Source organism: Coregonus lavaretus (assembly GCF_964263955.1).
Source record: "Coregonus lavaretus genome assembly, chromosome: 24".
Classification (NCBI taxonomy): domain Eukaryota; kingdom Metazoa; phylum Chordata; class Actinopteri; order Salmoniformes; family Salmonidae; genus Coregonus; species Coregonus lavaretus.
This window is the reverse complement of record NC_140011.1, coordinates 24,164,788-24,185,066: the sequence shown is the minus strand read 5'-3', so window position 1 is coordinate 24,185,066 and position 20,279 is coordinate 24,164,788. Positions and strand designations below refer to the sequence as shown.

Below are 20,279 nucleotides of genomic sequence, written 5' to 3'. Positions count from 1 at the left end.
AGTGGAGGCTGTTATAGCAGCAAAGGGGGAACCAACTCCATATTAATGCCCATGCTTTTGGAATTAGATCTTCGACGAGCAGGTGTCCACCTACTTTTAGTGATGTAGTGCATGTCTTAAAATGAATAAAACATTTTTTTAAATAATATCTGTCCAAAACATTGCATAAAGGGTGTGACTAGGATATCTGGTCACAACACGGACACAGTGGATGGATAAGAGACACATTTTACTACCATGTGTAGATGCAATGGCTACAATGTGGGCATCATAAGAATGTGGATAAGATCAGGATGAAGGACACATGTTAGCCCCAGGTATAAATGAGGCTCTTGATTGTTTCAGCGCATATCTTGCAGGTTCACTTTTAATGGGATGAGTCTTGTCCTTGAGGCAGACCTGAGTGTTTGGGCATTGCGTATCTGCACGAGTGTGCACATATTTGTGTGTGTTTGTGTGTGCGCATGTTCAAGTGCTTGTGTGTGAAAAACAGATGGCAGCTGTTTTTCACACACAAGCAACAACACCTCCGCCAATCTGACCTTCAACACAGGGGCCCCTCAAGGGTGTGTGCTTAGTCCCCTTCTGTACTCCCTGTTCACCCACGACTGCGTGGCCACACACGACTCCAACACCATCATCAAGTTTGCTGACGACATGACGGTAGGAGGCCTGATCACCGACGGCAATGAGAAAGCCTACAGGGAGGTCAGACTTGGCAGTGGGTTGCCATGACAACAACCTCTCCCTCAACTTCAGTAAGACCAAGAAGCTGATCGTGGACTACAGGAGAAAGAGGGGAGAGCACGCCACTATCCAAATCGACAGGCTGTAGTGGAGCGTCCACATCACTAATGACTTAACATGGTCCACACCAGTGGTGGAGAAATACCCAATTGTCATACTTGAGTAAAAGTAAAGATACCCTAATAGAAAAGGACTCAAGTAAAAGTGAATGTCACCCAGTAAAATACTACTTGTGTAAAAGTCTAAAAAGTATTTCGTTTTAAATATACTTAAGTATCAAAAGTAAATGTAATTGCTAAAATATACGTAGGCCTTTCCAAATCGCCCTCTAGTGGCCTCATGGGTAGAATGTTATTAATATATTTTCATAATTTCATAATTAATAAACATTATTTCCTCAAAAAATCTGAAAATCTGAAAATGTTTTTATGTCAAACGGTTTTGTTATATTTCAGTCGTCTGTGATGTATATAAAGTGTAATATTGGAATGAAAACTCAAAATACTATATCTGACATGGTGTCTTCTTTCTTTAAGCCCATAACCATGTGCTTGAGGTGTATACTTTTGTTTCAAAGTAGATTTGTTTAAGACTACCAAGAAACACTGTGTGACCCTGATTTAGTATAAAGTTTTAAGTATCAAAAGTTAAAGTATAAATCATTTCAAATTCCTTATGCTAGATGGCTGTGGTAGCCATGCTGGTTAAGTGTGACTTGAATTCTAAATAAATCACAGACAGTGTCACCAGCAAAGCACCCCTCACCATAACACATGCAGAGATCATCCGTTCACCCACACCGCGTCTCACAAAGACGCGGCGGTCGGAACCAAAAATCTCCAATTTGGACTCCAGACCAAAGGACACATTTCCAACGGTCTAATGTCCATTGCTCGTGTTTCTTGGCCCAAGCAGGTCTCTTCTTATTATTGGTGTCCATTAGTAGTGGTTTCTTTGCAGCAATTCGACAATGAAGGCCTGAATCACACAGTTGATGTTGAGTTGTGTCTGTGACTTGAACTCTGTGAAGCATTTATTTGGGCTGCAATTTCTGAGGCTGGTAACTCTAATGAACTTATCCTCTGCAGCAGAGGTAACTCTGGGTCTTCCATTACTGTGGCGATCCTCATGATAGCCAGTTTCATCATAGCGCTTGTGGTTTTTGTGACTGCACTTGAAGAAACTTTAAAAGTCTTAAAGTAATGATTGACTGTCGTTTCGCTTTGCTTATTTGAGCAGTTCTTGACATAATATGGACTCTGTCTTTTACCAAATAGGGCTATCTTCTGTATACCCCCCCTACCTTGTCACAACACAACTGATTGGCTCAAACGCATTAAGAAGGAAATAAATTCCACAAATTAACTTTTAACAAGGCACACCTGTTAATTGAAATGCATTCCAGGTGACGACCTCATGAAGCTGGTTGAGAGAATGCCAAGCGTGTGCAAAGCTGTCATCAAGGCAAAGGGTGGCTACTTTGAAGAATCTCAAATATAAAATATATTCTGATTTGTTTAACACTTTTTTGGTTACTACATGATTCCATATATGTTATTTCATAGTTTTGATGTCTTCACTATTATTCTACAATGTAAAAAATATCAAAAATAAAGAAAAACCCTTTGATGAGTATGTGTGTCCAAACTTTTGACTGGTATTGTATGTGTTCTTGTAATCTCTCCATGTGTAGAAAAGCAAGGTAGAGTTGATACACACAGCACTGATTACATTAGCAATGGTTGTTAGGTGAATTCCAGGAAAGACAACTGATAGTATTTGGACCAATGAGCAGATCAAAATTGATTAAATATGTTTATTTTCTCACCCCTCTACACACAATAACCCATAATGACAGTTAAAACATGTTTTCTTCCTGAAATTTTAGCAAATCTATTGAAAATACAGAAATATCTAATTTACATAAGTATTCACACCCCTGAGTCAATACATGTTAGAATTACCTTTGGCAGCGATTACAGTTACGAGTCTTACTGGGTAAGTCTCTTAGAGCTTTGCACACCTGGATTGTACAATATTTGCACATTATTCTTTAAACAATTCTTCAAGCTCTGTCAAGTTGGTTGTTGATCATTGCTAGACAGCCATTTTCAAGTCTTGCCATAGATTTTCTAGCCAATTTAAATCAAAACTGTAACTAGGCCACTCAGTAACATTCAATGTTGTCTTGGTAAGCAACTCCAGTGTATATTTGGCCTTGTGTTTTAGGTTATCATCCTACTGAAAGGTGAATTTGTCTCCCAGTGTCTGTTGGAAAGCAGATTGAAACAGGTTTTCTTCTAGGATTTTACCTGTGCTTAGCTCTATTCCGTTTCTTTTTATCCTAAAATACTCCCTAGTCCATGCCGATGACAAGCAGACCCATAACATGATGCAGCCACCACCATGCTTGAAAATATGAAGAGTGGTACTCAGTGATGTGTTGTGTTGGATTTGCTCCAAATTTAGCACTTTGTATTCAGGACATAAAATCAAAGTTAAGTCTACACCCGCTGTATTCAGTGTATGTGACAAATACAATTTGATTTGACTTGAGTGATTTCGGCTAGACGGGCCAGCTGCAAAGTCAAAATTTGCTATATTGTAAAAATTCATGAAAACAAAAATGTGCTTTTGGGTCTTAATTTAAGGTTAAAGTTAGACATTAGGGTTAGTAGTGTGGTTAAGGTTAGGATTCCGGTTAGGGTTAGGTTTCAAATGTGATTTTATGACTTTGTGGCTGTGGCAGCTAGTGACAACACTGCAGAGCTGCCTCCATAACAAGATTCATTCTGTCGTAGCTGGCCACGACCGGGAGACCCATGGGGGCGGTGCACAATTGGCCCAGCGTCGTCCAGGGTAGGGGAGGGAATGGCCGGCAGGGATGTAGCTCAGTTGGTAGAGCATGGCGTTTGCAACGCCAGGGTTGTGGGTTCGTTTCTCACGGGGGGCCAGTATGAAAAAAATATATATAAAAAAAAAATATATATATATATATAATAAATGAAAATGTATGCACTCACTAACTGTAAGTCGCTCTGGATAAGAGCGTCTGCTAAATGACTAAACATTTAAAAAGGGCTTTTGTCTTCAATAACACAAAAGCCCTGTATATCACTGGTTCTAACATGCGTCCTTTGTCCCGATCAAATCAAAGTTTATTGGTCGAGTACACAGCTTTGTAGGTGCAGCTAAATGCTTGTGATGACAAAGGACCCATGTTAGCCCCAGGTATTAATAAGGCTAAAGAGCTCTTCTTTGGCTATGTCAGAGGCTGTGGATACAAATGTATCTTAATTTGCCTCATAGTACATAGTCATGAAGTCAATTTTGTTTGTTGTTGTTCTCTGCACAACTAAGATAAGATTAGATAATATATACTTTATTGTGCATGTTCTTTGCAGATCATGGACATACTATACGTAACTAAGGACTAGAAGGGAATGCCCCCTCTTCCATTTATGTTTATTTTTGGGGTCTATTCGTACACACTGTACTGTATGCACACAATACAGAGTCCAGGGACACGGGCTATCGTGTCACACTGTTGTGTAGTATGGGAGCTCAGATTCTAATAGGTGCTTGGATATGCATGTGTTTCTGCTCCAGTTAATGTTTTGGATTAGCAACAATTACCAAAGGTGGATAATGGAGACATACAGATATGAAGTACAATTCACAGCGAATGAAATTTCAGAGACATGATTTATTATTTCACCAGTTGGTTGTTTTATTTATCTTCAGGAATGACACCAAATGTATTTCTATTGTCTTTTTTGCTTGCTATCTTAGGAGTTGGGTTTGAATTGTAAACAGTGAAAATGATCAAATACATTTCATAAACTTCATAAACTCCTGACAAACATTGTATGACCAGGAAAGGGTGGACCTTCCTCATTTTTATTACAATACATGTAATCTTATAGCTTTGAGTCTCTCATATTTACATAGATACAGCCAGGTTCCAGCTCGACGCAAGTGAAACCTCTTGTTTTCTTGTTTTTTCTTTGTTTTCTTAAAGAATTATATGTACATCCTTAAACCCTAGCTGCCTGCTGCCAGGGTACACAGTTAGAATTACTTGCTTAATTCATGTATCTATTCTTGTTTATTTACTTAAACTGTAAATCAACCTTATAGCTGAATTTTGCAACACGACTCTTACAAATAAAGTTAATAATACAGAGCTCAAGCCATTGTCTTTCCAATCAAAATTTAAACTTATCCCCCAAAAAAGGAAAATAAACAAAAACATATTGCACTTAAAGTTAGGACAGCGGTAGACCTGGTTCGTGGTTAGGGGGAGGGAGCGCTTTCAGCTGAGTGCAGTTGGTGAAGCATCCAGCAAGGTATCTAAATAAATAGGCAAACCTTTGTACAGGTGAAGCAGTTTTTTTTCATTTTTATGTCTATGAAAAGAGCATCCTCCCAACAGTATTGCTCAGTATACCTATGGAGTGCAGGTTTGAACCTAAAACGATTAAAAAAACTAAAATGTTATGTGTAAAAACGAAAATAAAAAAACTAAATCAAGCTTGGAAGCTTCATAGTCAAGTGCCTTAATGTCCTGAGAATGCTGCCTTGTTCAGTTCAGGTGGAGCTACAATGAATTACTGATCAGAACAGAGTCAAGTGTTACTTCTCTTTTTTTCGACAGTCTTTGGAGACAGGCAGCAAGTCTTTTTTTTATTTCCAAGATGTTTTAGAGTGAGAGTGGCACGTTTCTGCTTTTGCAGTTTTGGTCCGTTCTATTGTTGGTATTTTTCTTTTCTCCATCTTTCTCTCTCTCTCTCTCTCTCTCTGTCTCTGTGTCTTTTGCCGTATTCTTTGGATGAATGCGACGAGGTGAGACCCTGTGAGAGGGTGCTGAACAGAACAGATGCCGACTGTGCTTCAAAGAAGTGTGTACGCCGTGAATTGGAGAACATGACAACAGAAAAAAGCTAAAGAAACTGCTTTTTGTCCAGTCATCCAGACATTGATCCATCAACCACGTTTCTCCTTTTTCTCGCAAGCCCATTTGGAAATGGTCATGAAAGCTTTGTGAGACATGGACAAACTAGGACAAAACAAACCTCTGTGTCGTACCAACAGCATTTGAACTGGCTCCAAAGGAGGAGGAGGAAAGAAAAAATAAACGTCAACACAGTACTGGACTGTCTTCTTGTCTGCGGAGGTTTCAACCCTTTTTCCAGTACATCTGGAAGAGAACTTAAATACGGACAAACGAACATATGTCGTTATGAACGACAGACAGTAATCAATGAGAGTGATCAGAGAAATCCCTGGACATGCCCTCACATGACGGTGACCAGCTGTCCTGAATGGGCTCTCCATCCCCCCTCCATCAGCCTGTTGTCATGGTCGTTGTGTAAACAACACCCCCCTCAGTGCCACGGCCTAGCTCGCCGTCTCTCTCACACCCAACTCATAGTGGGACAGGATGATGGCAGAAACAAAACAAAATGGGAAACATGAAAGAAAACTACCTCCCCCTGCTTTCAAGTCTCTGCCTTCTCTCTTTCGTCGTCGTCTCTCACGTTCTATCCTGATCTCTGCGTGTTTATGACGATGAGGAGGTGGACGTGGTGCTGGCCTTCTTCTGGTTGACTAAGTCCATGTAGAGTTCTGAGCGGAGGAAGCGAGGGTACGAGTCCTTCTCCATCAGGCCGTATATCCTGCGCTGGGCCAGGTCGAAGCAGGAGCGCGTCACATTCTGAAGGTTGTCCTTGGTGTGCTCTCGGGTGTACGAGTCCAAGTTCACCTGAGAGAGGGAACGAGGGAGGGGAAGAAAGGAAGAGACAGAGCAGCAGGTTAGTTTCAGTACTACCGACAACTGGTTCAAGCTGTTGGGGCTGATTTGTGACTTGTAGTTTCCACTCGGCTCTCCAGGTAAAAAAAAAGGGGAAAAGTGAGGGAGTCTATTTGGTGCATGTCAGGCGACCAAAGAAAGCCTGTTTGTCAGGCATGATCTCACATCCTCTCCAGCTCACTCATTCCCTTGTGGGAGTGCCTTCTGACAGGCATTACACATTCATCACCTAACATCTTTAGTTGAGGGAACAATGGTGAGGGGCCCGGCCAAAATCACTGCTTTTCAATTTACAACGGGAACAAGTTTATTTCTAGTTTCTGTCAGGGAGGTGTTAGGAGCGGATTATAAAGGCTCAGTCATGAGGAGTGAGGTTGGGGTTAGCAAACACTATCTTAATTGATGGGCCGCTGATTAAGGGCTCTATTCAATCCGCACCGCGGAAGTTCAACGTTACAGCGTGATTGAAATTTAAAGGCAAATTTAAAGGCAACTGCAATCACGGTAAACGCGGCATATGTCGGCTCAATCAGAAATTACCTTTACATTTATATCTCGCAATCTGTAACGCTTTAGCAATACAGATTGAATATAGCCCTAAGTCTTCTAGTGAGTCAAAGTAAACAATTTGTGAAATGGAAGTGGAGAGCTCTTTTAGGTATAAACAGGAGACATTACAGTTGAAGGGTATTTTCCACCATCCCTTGTGGGTAGAAGTCTGTATGTGTATGGGGATTGCTGCTCACCTCTTTACAAGACTGGATGGCAATGTATTCAGCAAATACTTTCTTGGCTTTGGACGCCATCTTGGATTGCGACTTAATCTTCTTGTAATCCTCGCACGCCAACCAGAATTCCAGATTCTCCTCACTGAACTCTGTGCGCAGGAAAGCTCTGAACGCCGCCAGGCCATCTGAAGGGAAGAAGGCAAGAGGGGAAAAAACAGAGAGGTGTGGGTTAGTGGACGTGACTGGAGAGCTATGGCAACACAGCGTCATCTCTCTCAGTGAGGGAGACTACCTAAATAGCACAGTAGCCCAGTCCATTGAGTCACACTGTTAAAAAGGGGACTAAAGCCAATCGCCTCCAAGACACCTATCCAGTCACCTCCCATTCACAAAAACTATGCAGCATCACCCCACTGACCCTACATTACACTCTGTTACTTTTTCCTTTCGTCGACACAGCTCATTGGCATGTATTTTTTCATCTCGTCTCTGTACAAAGAGATGCCTTTCTTGTTCTGGGGAGGGGGGGGGGGGGGGGGGGGGCTGGCAGTTTGCTTGTCGACCTGTTCTTGTTGCTTTGGCTATTAGGATGGTGTCGTTAATGACTTGAGGAAAAGACATCGGCAGGATAAGAATAGCAGGAAGCCGAGTCCCACCCTGCCTGGTCGCCCGCACCTTTCCGTTCACATGACCCCCCCATGCTAAATACGCTACAGGAGCAGAGAGAGAATTCGCTACTGGTCAGCCAGAAGAAAGATATAAAGAAAGTAAGAAAAAACATGAAAAGGCAGAAAAAGAGAGGAGGGAAAGTGTTGGGATCAAAGGGTTGTGCCGCTAAGCTTTTCTCTGTTAGGGATAAATGGTGTTGGCTTGTCTGAGTCATCACAGAGAAAGACAATTGAATGGGGATTTGGAATCCCAGCCCGACAGCGCTCAGACCATGGCTATGAATTATGGAAGCATACAAATATAGCAACACTACTCTGACGCCCTCTTTCTCTCTCTCAGCCATCCAGCCCATCCATAATCTGTCCCCTCTCCCCCTACACTATTGCATGGTTCTATTCATCCACTGGGATTAGTGGGAGAGCTGCAGCAGAGTGCCTCAACAGACTGCCCATTCACTGCAGGGGTGCAACAACACACACACACACACACACACACTGAATTCACATTGCACAAGCAACAAGTATGAACATATTTCCTGCCCATACCACTCCCTAAAACACATGCACATTGTTCCTTATTCATAATCAATGCAATTCTTCCCCATGCTTCAGTTAAACTTAAACCAGATCCACATGGGACCACATGGCAATCAAACCCAGATCGGTATTAGTCATTTCCTTTATCCCGTTGGGTTTGATTGATTAAACGGATGGAGAAAATAAAGAAGGAGAATAATAATAAGGAAAGGCAGACTTACATTTGTGGGCCAGCAGCTTGTCCAGAGATTCCCCCCATTTGAGTGCCTCCTCCGGGGTGGGCCTGCAAATGAAAACGGAGCGGTTCTTTAGCAAGCCCATCTCTGCCAGGTTTCTCATAGTGTGACCCATCCGAAGCCCTGTGCTCCACTGTACTGCACTGGACTGGTAAGGAGCGTCAGTGTAGTCCTTTGGCTAGTACTCTGTGGAATTGCAATTCCTTTCTTCTTTTTCTCTCTTTCACACTCGCTGGTGCTCTGGGGCTGTGTGTGATCGAGCATGTGAGTGTGTATAAGTCTGTGTGCGTAAGTATGTCTAACTGGTTCCACTAGATGTCTCACCTTATACTCCCTCTCACTGCAGCTCAGGAGGCAGAGGAGGGGCGGGGACTAAACCAGCCAATGGGGATGGGTTTTGAGCCTGAGGGTCCACCCCCCAGCTTTTCTGCCCTCCCCTGCCTCCCTCATTCTCTCTGCTCTCAGATAGAGGATATGCTTCCTCTCCTTCAACCCATCTGAGGGCCTTATTGACATGGCAACAGAGGAATAGGACCCAACCATGTGAAACCATTATAATAACACTACCTGCACAGACACTACTGTTTCTTTATTTCTATTTTCTACCTTATTTACATTTCTATCAGTTAACGTTGCAACTGACTGTGTGAATAAATTAAATAGCCTACTAAATAAATGTCTGCCTAACATACAAGTGCTATGTTCTATTGAATATAACAATTAAATATGAAACAATGAAATTCCCAGTTCTTATGCATTGTTATCGAACATTCTCTTCTCTCTCTCTCTCTCTCTCTCTCTCTCTCTCTCTCTCTCTCTCTCTCTCTCTCTCTCTCTCTCTCTCTCTCTCTCTCTCTCTCTCTCTCTCTCTCTCTCTCTCTCTCTCTCTCTCTCTCTCTCTCTCTCTCTCTCTCTCTCCCCCTCTGTGGACAAAACATGCTTGCTACATCATTGCATAATATAATGCATGACAACCTGTCACATACGCTGACAAATGGATCTCCTGCTCGTTCTGTTACTGTTGCTGGGAGATATTTAATGCATTATGCAACACAATGCATATATGCATGCTTGAGTTTATTTGAAATAATATAGCAGTTGAGTAGATGCAGCTTGTGTTCAAGCGAGTGTACTCTAAAGGCGCAATGACCGCATGCAGACTATACATTAGACTTATACATTAACCATTGTTATCTAGGACCAACCAGTTTTGTCAATCAAAACAGCCATATAGCTACAGTATAAATACAGTACAGACATATGTGTAACCATGGATATTGAAGTAGTCTGACTGGACCTATCTCTCTGTTAGCAGAGCTGACCCGTCACTGACCCATCAACATTTTACAATGTTGCAACTCAAAATCAACCGCCAAAACACATGCATTAAAGCTAATACAGATACACTCTCTAAAACATTCTCTTATTAAACAGGTAGAAAAAGGAGCATAAATAAACTATAGGATAATGCGTGGCTGCCTTAACCAAAGCTATAACACCCGCCTAACCTATAACAGCTATAACACCCGCCTAACCTATAACAGCTATAACACCCGCCTAACCTATAACAGCTATAACATCCGCCTAACCAATAACAGCTATAACATCCGCCTAACCTATAACAGCTATAACATCCGCCTTAGCATACGGATCAACCAGGAATCGTTAAACACATCAAGACGTAATTCATTCCTTCCTTCCTCCCTTCCTTCCTCCATTTCTGTCTTTCTCTAATTTCTGTCTTTCTCTCTGTGGCTTTACAAGCGCTTCTTCACGCTGCCCACTCGTCTGTCTGTCTGTCTGTCTGAGCCAAGGCATCACCAGCTGGGGTGAGATCCAGGAAGCGGCCATGTGGACATACACACACACTGACAAACACACAAGCACACAGTCACACACAAAACACTCACTTTACTGACGACTTCAAGGACTTGTCGAATTTGCCGGCTGGGTTGCTTCCGGGAGACTCATTCCTCCTCCTCAGGAAAGCAAGCCGGTTCTTCATGTCTTTGGCCCTGAGAAAGAGAGATAACAAAAGAAAGAAAGAAAGAAAGAAAGAAAGAAAGAAAGAAAGAAAGAAAGAAAGAAAGAAAGAAAGAAAGAAAGAAAGAAAGAAAGAAAGAAAGAAAGAAAGAAAGAAAGAAAGAAAGAAAGAAAGAAAGAAAGAAAGAAAGATAGAAAGAAATGGATGGATATAGAAAAGGAGAGAAAGATGGGGAGAGACCAAGGGGAGAAAAGAGAGAGACAGAAAAGGGGGTTGAGTCTTCCTAGTCATGGGAAACAGTTCAACTTTAAAAACAAACTCCAGCGGTTCAAATCAGTTCCATATGCTCAAAACAAGAAAAGGGAAAAAGTGCCAGGGCTGTATACATTTCAGACTTCAGCAGGATATTCAAGTGTAGTAGAGTAGTGTCCAGTGGAAGTTACAGTGCGGTGACAGCTAGTATCTTTCCCTCTCCGTTGTTAATGTCTTCTTTCAATCTTTCTCTCATCTAGTTCTACCCCTGGCAGGTCCTTAGGCAGGGAGTGAGTGAATGTGGCAGTGAAGGAGGAGAGACTTACTCCTCAATCCTCCACGCAATAACACCATTCTCCAGGTGCCTAGAGGGACCCGGAGAGGGAGCTAACCCAGGGCTGGAGCCCTCGGGACAGGACACGGGGCACAGCTGCACCCCCCTCCTCCTCCATCACCTAAAATATACCCCCACTACCAACAACACCCTGCAACATCCCTTCCCATCCCCATCTCCCCGGAGAGGGCATGCCAACCCTAGTCCTCCATGCTATCCCACAATCCCTGGGTGGCTGCTAGCTCCTCCCGCTGACCTCACATGCTTCCTCATTGTGACACGATCCCACGTGACTCCCATTTCCTGGTTGATTTCCACTGTGTATTAGCTATTAGCTAAAGCGCCGCTGTCCTAATCACTGTCAACTGGCCTAATGTCACCAAAAGCCCCAGTGAGACCACAGGGCCCACAAAAGAACCCAGCATTAAAAAAAATTGGAGCCTGAAAACACACATACACACACACACATACACACACACATACACTAACACAAACACACACACTAACACACATGCATACTGTGCAAAAGCACACACCCACATGCACACACGCACACATAGACACTCGCCCTCTCTCTGCCAGTCTCCAAAGGCCCTCTCCCAACACCTGATCATCAAACCCCTGCTTAGTTCCTGGTTCTTTTATCCACAGCCAGTCTTGGGAACTGAAAGAGCCCCAGTGTCTGTGCTCCAAGGTGGAGAGGCAAGGACGACATCAGTGGTCACTAGTGGGTGGAAAGGGCAACAGATAGGCCTGGTTTGGATGGTGTTGCCAGGCCACCTCTGTGGGTTTTCCAGGCATTTTGTGATTAGGCGAAAAGCAGGAAACAGGAAGCAACCTGGGCAACTATTTAAGATGACTCCACCACCCATCGTCAAGGGCAACCAGGAGCTGACTAGTTCCTTTCTTTCAAAGAGGAAAAAGGGTGGGGCAAGGAGTGGATGATGAACTAGGAGGAATACAAGAAGCCTCTTTCAAAATGTGTGTAAGAGGAGAGGACAGGGAGAGGAGCTTGCCAAATGTGTGAGTTAGAATGTAATTAATGACTAGTAAAACAACATGCCCTCAAGCTGGTGCTGGTTAGAGGGATGTTTGCCTCAGAGCCGAGAAGCCTCTGAAAGTGACTCTGAAGGCCACTCGATAGAGAGCTACAATGTTTTCTCTCCTCTCTTATCACTTCAGCAGGATGGAAGAGAGAAAGTGATGAAATATCAGTCAGCACTGTGATCCTCCAGAGAGAGAGTGAGAGAGAGAGAAAGAGAGAGAGAGAGGGGGGGGGACGGGGACATTTGCAACCCCCCTCTTTCCCATTCCCCTTACACCGGATGTCTCTGCATTTCTCACTGACGAGATCAGGAAATGGATTGTAAAAAGAAGAGAAAAGACGGACCACAAGGAATTGTAACAATCTGCTTCTAAGATCCTGTACTGATCAGTGTGGATATTTTAGGCCTATCTGCGTGACAGGCTGCGGCCATTGTCATCTATAAACACAAGGTGATGCATTGGGCTTGATTATAGTATTCCACAGTAGGGTTCTATTAAAACATGCTCTATCCAGATGAGGAGCTAGCGTTAGTGGAGTAAAATGTGGTTGTTGGTATGGTGAAAAACATAAAAACATTACACTCTACCTCTGGCACAATTTTTCTCCCAACAACCCACACTCACCATTCTGAAGTGATCTTTACCCAAAATAAAAAGCTATTTTAGAAAGGCATAAAATCATCATAGAGAAGTGGAATGTATTTGATTGCTCTATTTTTAGCGTCCACGACCATATTTTAGGTTTCAACTATGTGAGGTTAAAGCTGAATAGGGATGCCATGCCAACGCATGTGAGCAGAGGGACTAGTTTTTACGAGCGGTGGAAAGTATTTGCAAACCTAATGAAACAATTTATTATCCAGGTCTGGTTTCAATACAAGTGGAGTGAACTATGCTGGGCCCAGGCCGGGTGGAAAGATATGACAGGGCTGGAAACACTATTGTCATTGAGGACTGGGAGAGGTAGGGGAATTCACAACTCCACATTGCCACCTTCTGGTTAGTTTATGATACTACAGGGATATGGCCCTCCATTCTCAACATTTTACATTTACATTTTAGTCATTTAGCAGACGCTCTTATCCAGAGCGACTTACAGTTAGTTAGTGCATACATTATTTTTTTATTTTTTTCATACCCCCTGTGGGAATCGAACCCACAACCCTGGCGTTGCAAACGCCATGCTCTATCAACTGAGCTACATCCCTGCCGGCCATTCCCTCCCCTACCCTGGACGACGCTGGGCCAATTGCGCGCCGCCCCATGGGTCTCCCGGTCGCGGCCAGCTACGACAGAGCCTGGATTCGAACCAGGATCTCTAGTGGCACAGTGCCTTAGACCACTGCGCCACTCGGCATTCATCTCAACAATTGAATGTCGTAGATGAATGACTACTAAGGTTGAATTGCTTAGTATAAAAAGATTGTAACAAAGAAGAAATAATAAAATACGCAATGGTACTGAAAACTACAGGTAAATGCCATTTTGCTTAACAGACCATCCTACAACCCATTCAAACCATCTCAACGTTTCAGTAGTTGACTACCCTAGTTCTATTTTTTTTTGTACATACACCAGATAGGCGCAGTGAAATGTGTTGTTTTACAGGTTCAGCCATAGTAGTACGGTGCCCCTGGAGCAAATTAGGGTTAAGTGCCTTGCTCAAGGGCACATCAGCAGATTTTTCACCTTGTCGGCTCGGCTATTTGAACCAGCGTCCTTTCGGTTACGGGCCAAACGCTCTACTGTTAGGATACCTGCCTAATGACGTTATATGTTCTATAGACCTATGCCATGGGTGTTATTGAGAGCCAAGCACATGTGAGGCTGCTGAAACGCGTCTCAAGCCGAGGCAGTGATAAGGAGGTTACTACGCGCATGGCAGCTCTCCGGCCACGGCCATCCATCACGTTGCTGCTGTGATTATTAGCTCATACACTGGGCCTGAGGGGCCGAGGGCTACAGCTACAGCAGAGGCCAGTATAGGAGCTCAAACTCAGCAGGGTAAAGAAACCACACACACACACACACACACACACACACAAAGCCACAGAGGGCAGGCAGGGGACACATTCCACACGGCCCCGCTAGCCTGTTCCCCACACGGCTGAGTGTCGTCAGCCAACAACTGCTACTACCGAGAGGTGAGGGGGCAAGATTAGAGGGGATCGAGGGAAGGTGAGAAGGGACAGAGTGAGAGAGTGAAAAGATTGAGAGAGAAGAGAAAATACAAAAATACCTGGACAAGATCTTACCACCTAATAAGAGTGTAGCAGTATGACAACTTCCTGTTCACCTGGCCCTGTGCCCTTAACAAAATCTGTATTGTCTTAATATGTATTCCTCACTCTAACAATCGACCCCTCTCCGCTATATGTGATCATACCCCGGCCGGCTAGCTAATGGCCCAGCCACCAGGAGCAGTAGTGTGAGTCTGTTCCTCTCTTCATTAAACATAGCCCTAAACCTGACAGGCTAATCTTATATTAGGATAGCCACATCCCTCTCTGGGAGATTAGCAAATTAGGATGCTCTCTGATCCCATTCATCGCACCCGCTATCAGAAAATACATATATTTACATTTACATTTTAGTCATTTAGCAGACGCTCTTATCCAGAGCGACTTACATTTAGTGAGTGCATACATTTTTCATACTGGCCCCCTGTGGGAATCGAACCCACAACCCTGGCATTGCTATAGGGACTATACATTACCTGCCACACTCCCTATCTGCCAGGCAGGTGGTGTGAGTGTGCGTGCGCATGTCCGTGTGTAGAGGGGGCTGGAGGGTCTTTAGCACCATGATTATCTCAGGTCTCTCCATGTTATTCCCACTTCTCCTGGCTCACATTACCGACAGTAATACCCTCTCTCCATGTTATTCCCACTTCTCCTGGCTCACATTACCGACAGTAATACCCTCTCTCCATGTTATTCCCACTTCTCCTGGCTCACATTACCAACAGTAATACCCTCTCTCCATGTTATTCCCACTTCTCCTGGCTCACATTACCGACAGTAATACCCTCTCTCCATGTTATTCCCACTTCTCCTGGCTCACATTACCGACAGTAATACCCTCTCTCCATGTTATTCCCAATTCTCCTGGCTCACATTACCGACAGTAATACCCTCTCTCCATGTTATTCCCACTTCTCCTGGCTCACATTACCGACAGTAATACCCTCTCTCCATGTTATTCCCACTTCTCCTGGCTCACATTACCGACAGTAATACCCTCTCTCCATGTTATTCCCACTTCTCCTGGCTCACATTACCGACAGTAATACCCTCTCTCCATGTTATTCCCACTTCTCCTGGCTCAGATTACCGACAGTAATACCCTCTCTCCATGTTATTCCCACTTCTCCTGGCTCACATTACCAACAGTAATACCCTCTCTCCATGTTATTCCCACTTCTCCTGGCTCACATTACCGACAGTAATACCCTCTCTCCATGTTATTCCCACTTCTCCTGGCTCACATTACCGACAGTAATACCCTCTCTCCATGCTATTCCTGGTGGTGTGAAACTGGGCCGTGCTCCCAGGGATATCTAGCTAGCTAAGTACTCAGAACTCGAGGGGAGAACTGGGTAGCTGGGGAAATGCAGACAGACACACTGCAGCTGTACAGTAGATGTACTAGAGTGTGGCTGACTAACTGACTGACTGACAGCCACGGGTGATAGGGGGGGCATGTCAACACCAACGTTAGATCACATAGATAGACAAATAACGTTATTGACATACTAGAAATGTGCTACAGCAAAGTAACAACATAGTATAGTACTATATTAAAGAACGATACGTTGAGGTATTACACAGTCATAAATGTATAGTAGCACAGGAGCAAGAAAAGATAGCAAATGCACATTACTGTATAGTCCCACTATAGAATCAAAGAAAATGAATGCCTATCATCACTCATTGTTTGGTGCCTGAAGTCCTGCTCTGAACTACTAAATGTTTCTACCATGTCAGTTAATCAGACTTGTTAAAACACATGTGCTGTTGCTTTGAAGTGGATCCCTTCTACATCCCACCTTCCTGTTCCACCCGGTGGCTCTGTTTCCCACGGTGTACTGGATCCCCTCTCCACACCTCCAGGCAGCACCCAACCACTACAGCCAGGGGAGGGGGTAGAGGGGTAGGGAGTAGTCCCAGACCCCAAGGTGAGCAACTTTGGGGTTGTTTTTGCCCCGTCCGCCACTCTGGCTGTTTGCGGTAGGTTATGTGCCTGGCCCTGCACCGTGTACACAGAACACACACATACCTCCCCTGTGTGTGTCTGTGTGTCTGTGTGTGTGTGTGTGTGTGTGTGTGTGTGTGTGTGTGTGTGTGTGTGTGTGTGCGTGTGCGTGTGCGTGTGTGTGTGTGTGTGTGTGTGTGTGTGCGTGTGCATGCGTACATGCATACGTGTGTCTGTCTGCATAACACAGCGTAGCTGCACATATCCCTCCTATTCCCCACGATGAGGACAACATCATTCTCATGGAGCAAGAGACAGTACGGTCCTCCCATTATTTTCCCACAGACTAAATGGGACAGCCTGGTCTCATAGACTAGATGTAACATAGTAAATGTAAATCCGGGACCCTCAAAATAGTATGATACAGTGCGGAAAAAAGTATTTAGTCAGCCACCAATTGTGCAAGTTCTCCCACTTAAAAAGATGAGAGAGGCCTGTAATTCTCATCATAGGTACACGTCAACTATGACAGACAAATTGAGGAAAGAAAATCCAGAAAATCACATTGTAGGATTTTTAATGAATTTATTTGCAAATTATGGTGGAAAATAAGTATTTGGTCACCTACAAACAAGCAAGATTTCTGGCTCTCACAGACCTGTAACTTCTTCTTTAAGAGGCTCCTCTGTCCTCCACTCGTTACCTGTATTAATGGCACCTGTTTGAACTTGTTATCAGTATAAAAGACACCTGTCCACAACCTCAAACAGTCACACTCCAAACTCCACTATGGCCAAGACCAAAGAGCTGTCAAAGGACACCAGAAACAAAATTGTAGACCTGCACCAGGCTGGGAAGACTGAATCTGCAATAGGTAAGCAGCTTGGTTTGAAGAAATCAACTGTGGGAGCAATTATTAGGAAATGGAAGACATACAAGACCACTGATAATCTCCCTCGATCTGGGGCTCCACGCAAGATCTCACCCCGTGGGGTCAAAATGATCACAAGAACGGTGAGCAAAAATCTCAGAACCACACGGGGGGACCTAGTGAATGACCTGCAGAGAGCTGGGACCAAAGTAATAAAGCCTACCATCAGTAACACACTACGCCGCCAGGGACTCAAATCCTGCAGTGCCAGACGTGTCCCCCTGCTTAAGCCAGTACATGTCCAGGCCCTTCTGAAGTTTGCTAGAGTGCATTTGGATGATCCAGAAGAGGATTGGGAGAATGTCATATGGTCAGATGAAACCAAAATATAACTTTTTGGTAAAAACTCAAACCGTCGTGTTTGGAGGACAAAGAATGCTGAGTTGCATCCAAAGAACACCATACCTACTGTGAAGCATGGGGGTGGAAACATCATGCTTTGGGGCTGTTTTTCTGCAAAGGGACCAGGACGACTGATCCGTGTAAAGGAAAGAATGAATGGGGCCATGTATCGTGAGATTTTGAGTGACAACCTCCATCCATCAGCAAGGGCATTGAAGATGAAACGTGGCTGGGTCTTTCAGCATGACAATGATCCCAAACACACCGCCCGGGCATCGAAGGAGTGGCTTCGTAAGAAGCATTTCAAGGTCCTGGAGTGGCCTAGCCAGTCTCCAGATCTCAACCCCATAGAAAATCTTTGGAGGGAGTTGAAAGTCCGTGTTGCCCAGCGACAGCCCCAAAACATCATTGCTCTAAAGGAGATCTGCATGGAGGAATGGGACAAAATACCAGCAACAGTGTGTGAAAACCTTGTGAAGACTTACAGAAAACATTTGACCTGTGTCATTGCCAACAAAGGGTATATAACAAAGTATTGAGAAACTTTTGTTATTGACCAAATACTTATTTTCCACCATAATTTGCAAATAAATTCATTAAAAATCCTACAATGTGATTTTCTGGATTTTTTTTCCTCATTTTGTATGTCATAGTTGACGTGTACCTATGATGAAAATTACAGGCCTCTCTCATCTTTTTAAGTGGGAGAACTTGCACAATTGGTGGCTGACTAAATACTTTTTTTCCCCACTGTATGTTACGTTTGGTATGGTTACATAAGACAGATAGTTACTTGAGGGGGAAAATGAAAGTAGGGTGGTATAATGCAAACATCTAGCAACTTAAAGGTTGCGAGTTCGAATCTCATCAAGGACAACCTTAGCATTTTAGCTAATTAGCAACTTTTGAACTGCTTACTACTTTTTAGCTACTTTGTAATGAGTACTTTTGGTTGTCAGGGAAAATATATAGAGTAAAAAGTACAATGTTTTCTTTAGGAATGTAGTGAAGTAAAAGTAAAAGTGGTGACAAATATAAATAGTAAAGTAAAGTACAGATACCCCAAACGACTTAAAGTATTTTTACTTAAGTACTTTACTCACTGAATGTTAGCCACCTTGCTAGAATTCGTAACATATAATATGTCTTGCAAATGTGCAACATATTGTACGTTTTGCTAATTCGGAACATATAATATACTAATTTTAATTTGTAACATATCATACGAAATGGGTGATTGACATCCACAAATTAATACATACCATACGAAATGTAACATACAGTATCATACTAATTGGAGTGACACGGATTTAAGTACAGAATATTACGAAAGGCTCTGAGACCAGGTTGAATAGGAATGTGGTTTTCCAGAGTAATTCCATTGGATCAGGGTAGGCTGTTCAAAAACAGAGCAGGCAAACACACTAAGATATAAATCTTTACTTTTCAAGAGTGCCTGAATCTGAATTCCATCTGGAAATACAGTAGTACATTCTATTCCAACCAAGGAAAATGCTGAAAATAGGAATTGTCCTACAATGTTCAGTATATATAAATCAACACCCAACTAAACCATCTGACTAATTTAAATCTCCATTCTCAACATTACTCACCTTACAAACCACAGAGACCACATAAGAAATCCAGGCCAATTATTAAAAGACAAGGCCAATCTCTAGATACAAGTGTCCTCAAAATAGATTTAACCACACATGAGTCCTCTCACCCAGCAACTGGCAAATGAGACTCAGGAGAGAGGTCAGCTAGCCTCCTAACAGCTTTTGAGCAGTATCCCTCAGAGCCTAAAACGTCACCTTCCTTCCTTCCTTCCTTCCTTCTCCCTCCCTCCCTCCCTCCCTCCCTCCCGCTCTCTCTCCCTCCCTCTCTCTATTTATCCAAAAGCAGCAGAGAGCACACACGCAGAACATAACACCTATGGGTTCTAACTTACCTTTCCAGGTACTTCTCAGAGAAGTCGACCATAGCGGGGAACATCGGCGTAAGTCTTTAGGGTCCTGCGTGTAGTCCTGTGTGTGTAGGTCCTGTGTGTATAGTGTATGTGGGTGTGTGTGTGTGTATGTGTTGTTAGAATGCGGTGCTCAGGGCAAGGGTAATTCAGTTGTGACATTCCTCTAACCCGGGAGAGGCTCCTCTGTGGCTTTATATAGTCCGGGAGCCAGGAGAGGCGGGCCCAGGGCTCACCCAATAACAAGGCTCTATTCTGTCTGAGCCCAGATAATCTTGGTTAACCCAAAACTAAAGTCTCGCGTAATTGGTCAGATGACGTAGTCTGTCCACGAGAGACAGGCATGGATTTTATGGGGTAGTAAATGCTTTAATTTCACAACTACACTCCCCTATGTAAAACATTTGTATTGGTCTCTATACTCCAGCATTTTGGATTTTAGATCAAATGTTTTATATGAGGCGACAGTACAGAATGTCACATTTTATTTGAGGGTATTTT

At 43.5% G+C, this 20,279-nt stretch overlaps 1 protein-coding gene across 1 annotated transcript in view; it reads right to left on the bottom strand.

The window, feature by feature from the left end:
• Positions 1-4,435: 4,435 nt before the first annotated feature.
• LOC311099441 (regulator of G-protein signaling 3-like) overlaps positions 4,436-20,279 on the bottom strand; it is a gene marked incomplete at its 5' end in the record, with an annotated part of 148,211 nt that continues 132,367 nt past the window's right edge. Inside the window, 4 exons of the mRNA XM_084140126.1 lie at positions 4,436-6,511; positions 7,306-7,472; positions 8,714-8,775; positions 10,639-10,743. Of these exons, the coding sequence (XP_083996252.1) occupies positions 6,311-6,511; positions 7,306-7,472; positions 8,714-8,775; positions 10,639-10,743 (535 nt within the window). The 3' untranslated portion in view covers positions 4,436-6,310. The remainder of the gene's footprint in view (positions 6,512-7,305; positions 7,473-8,713; positions 8,776-10,638; positions 10,744-20,279) is intronic.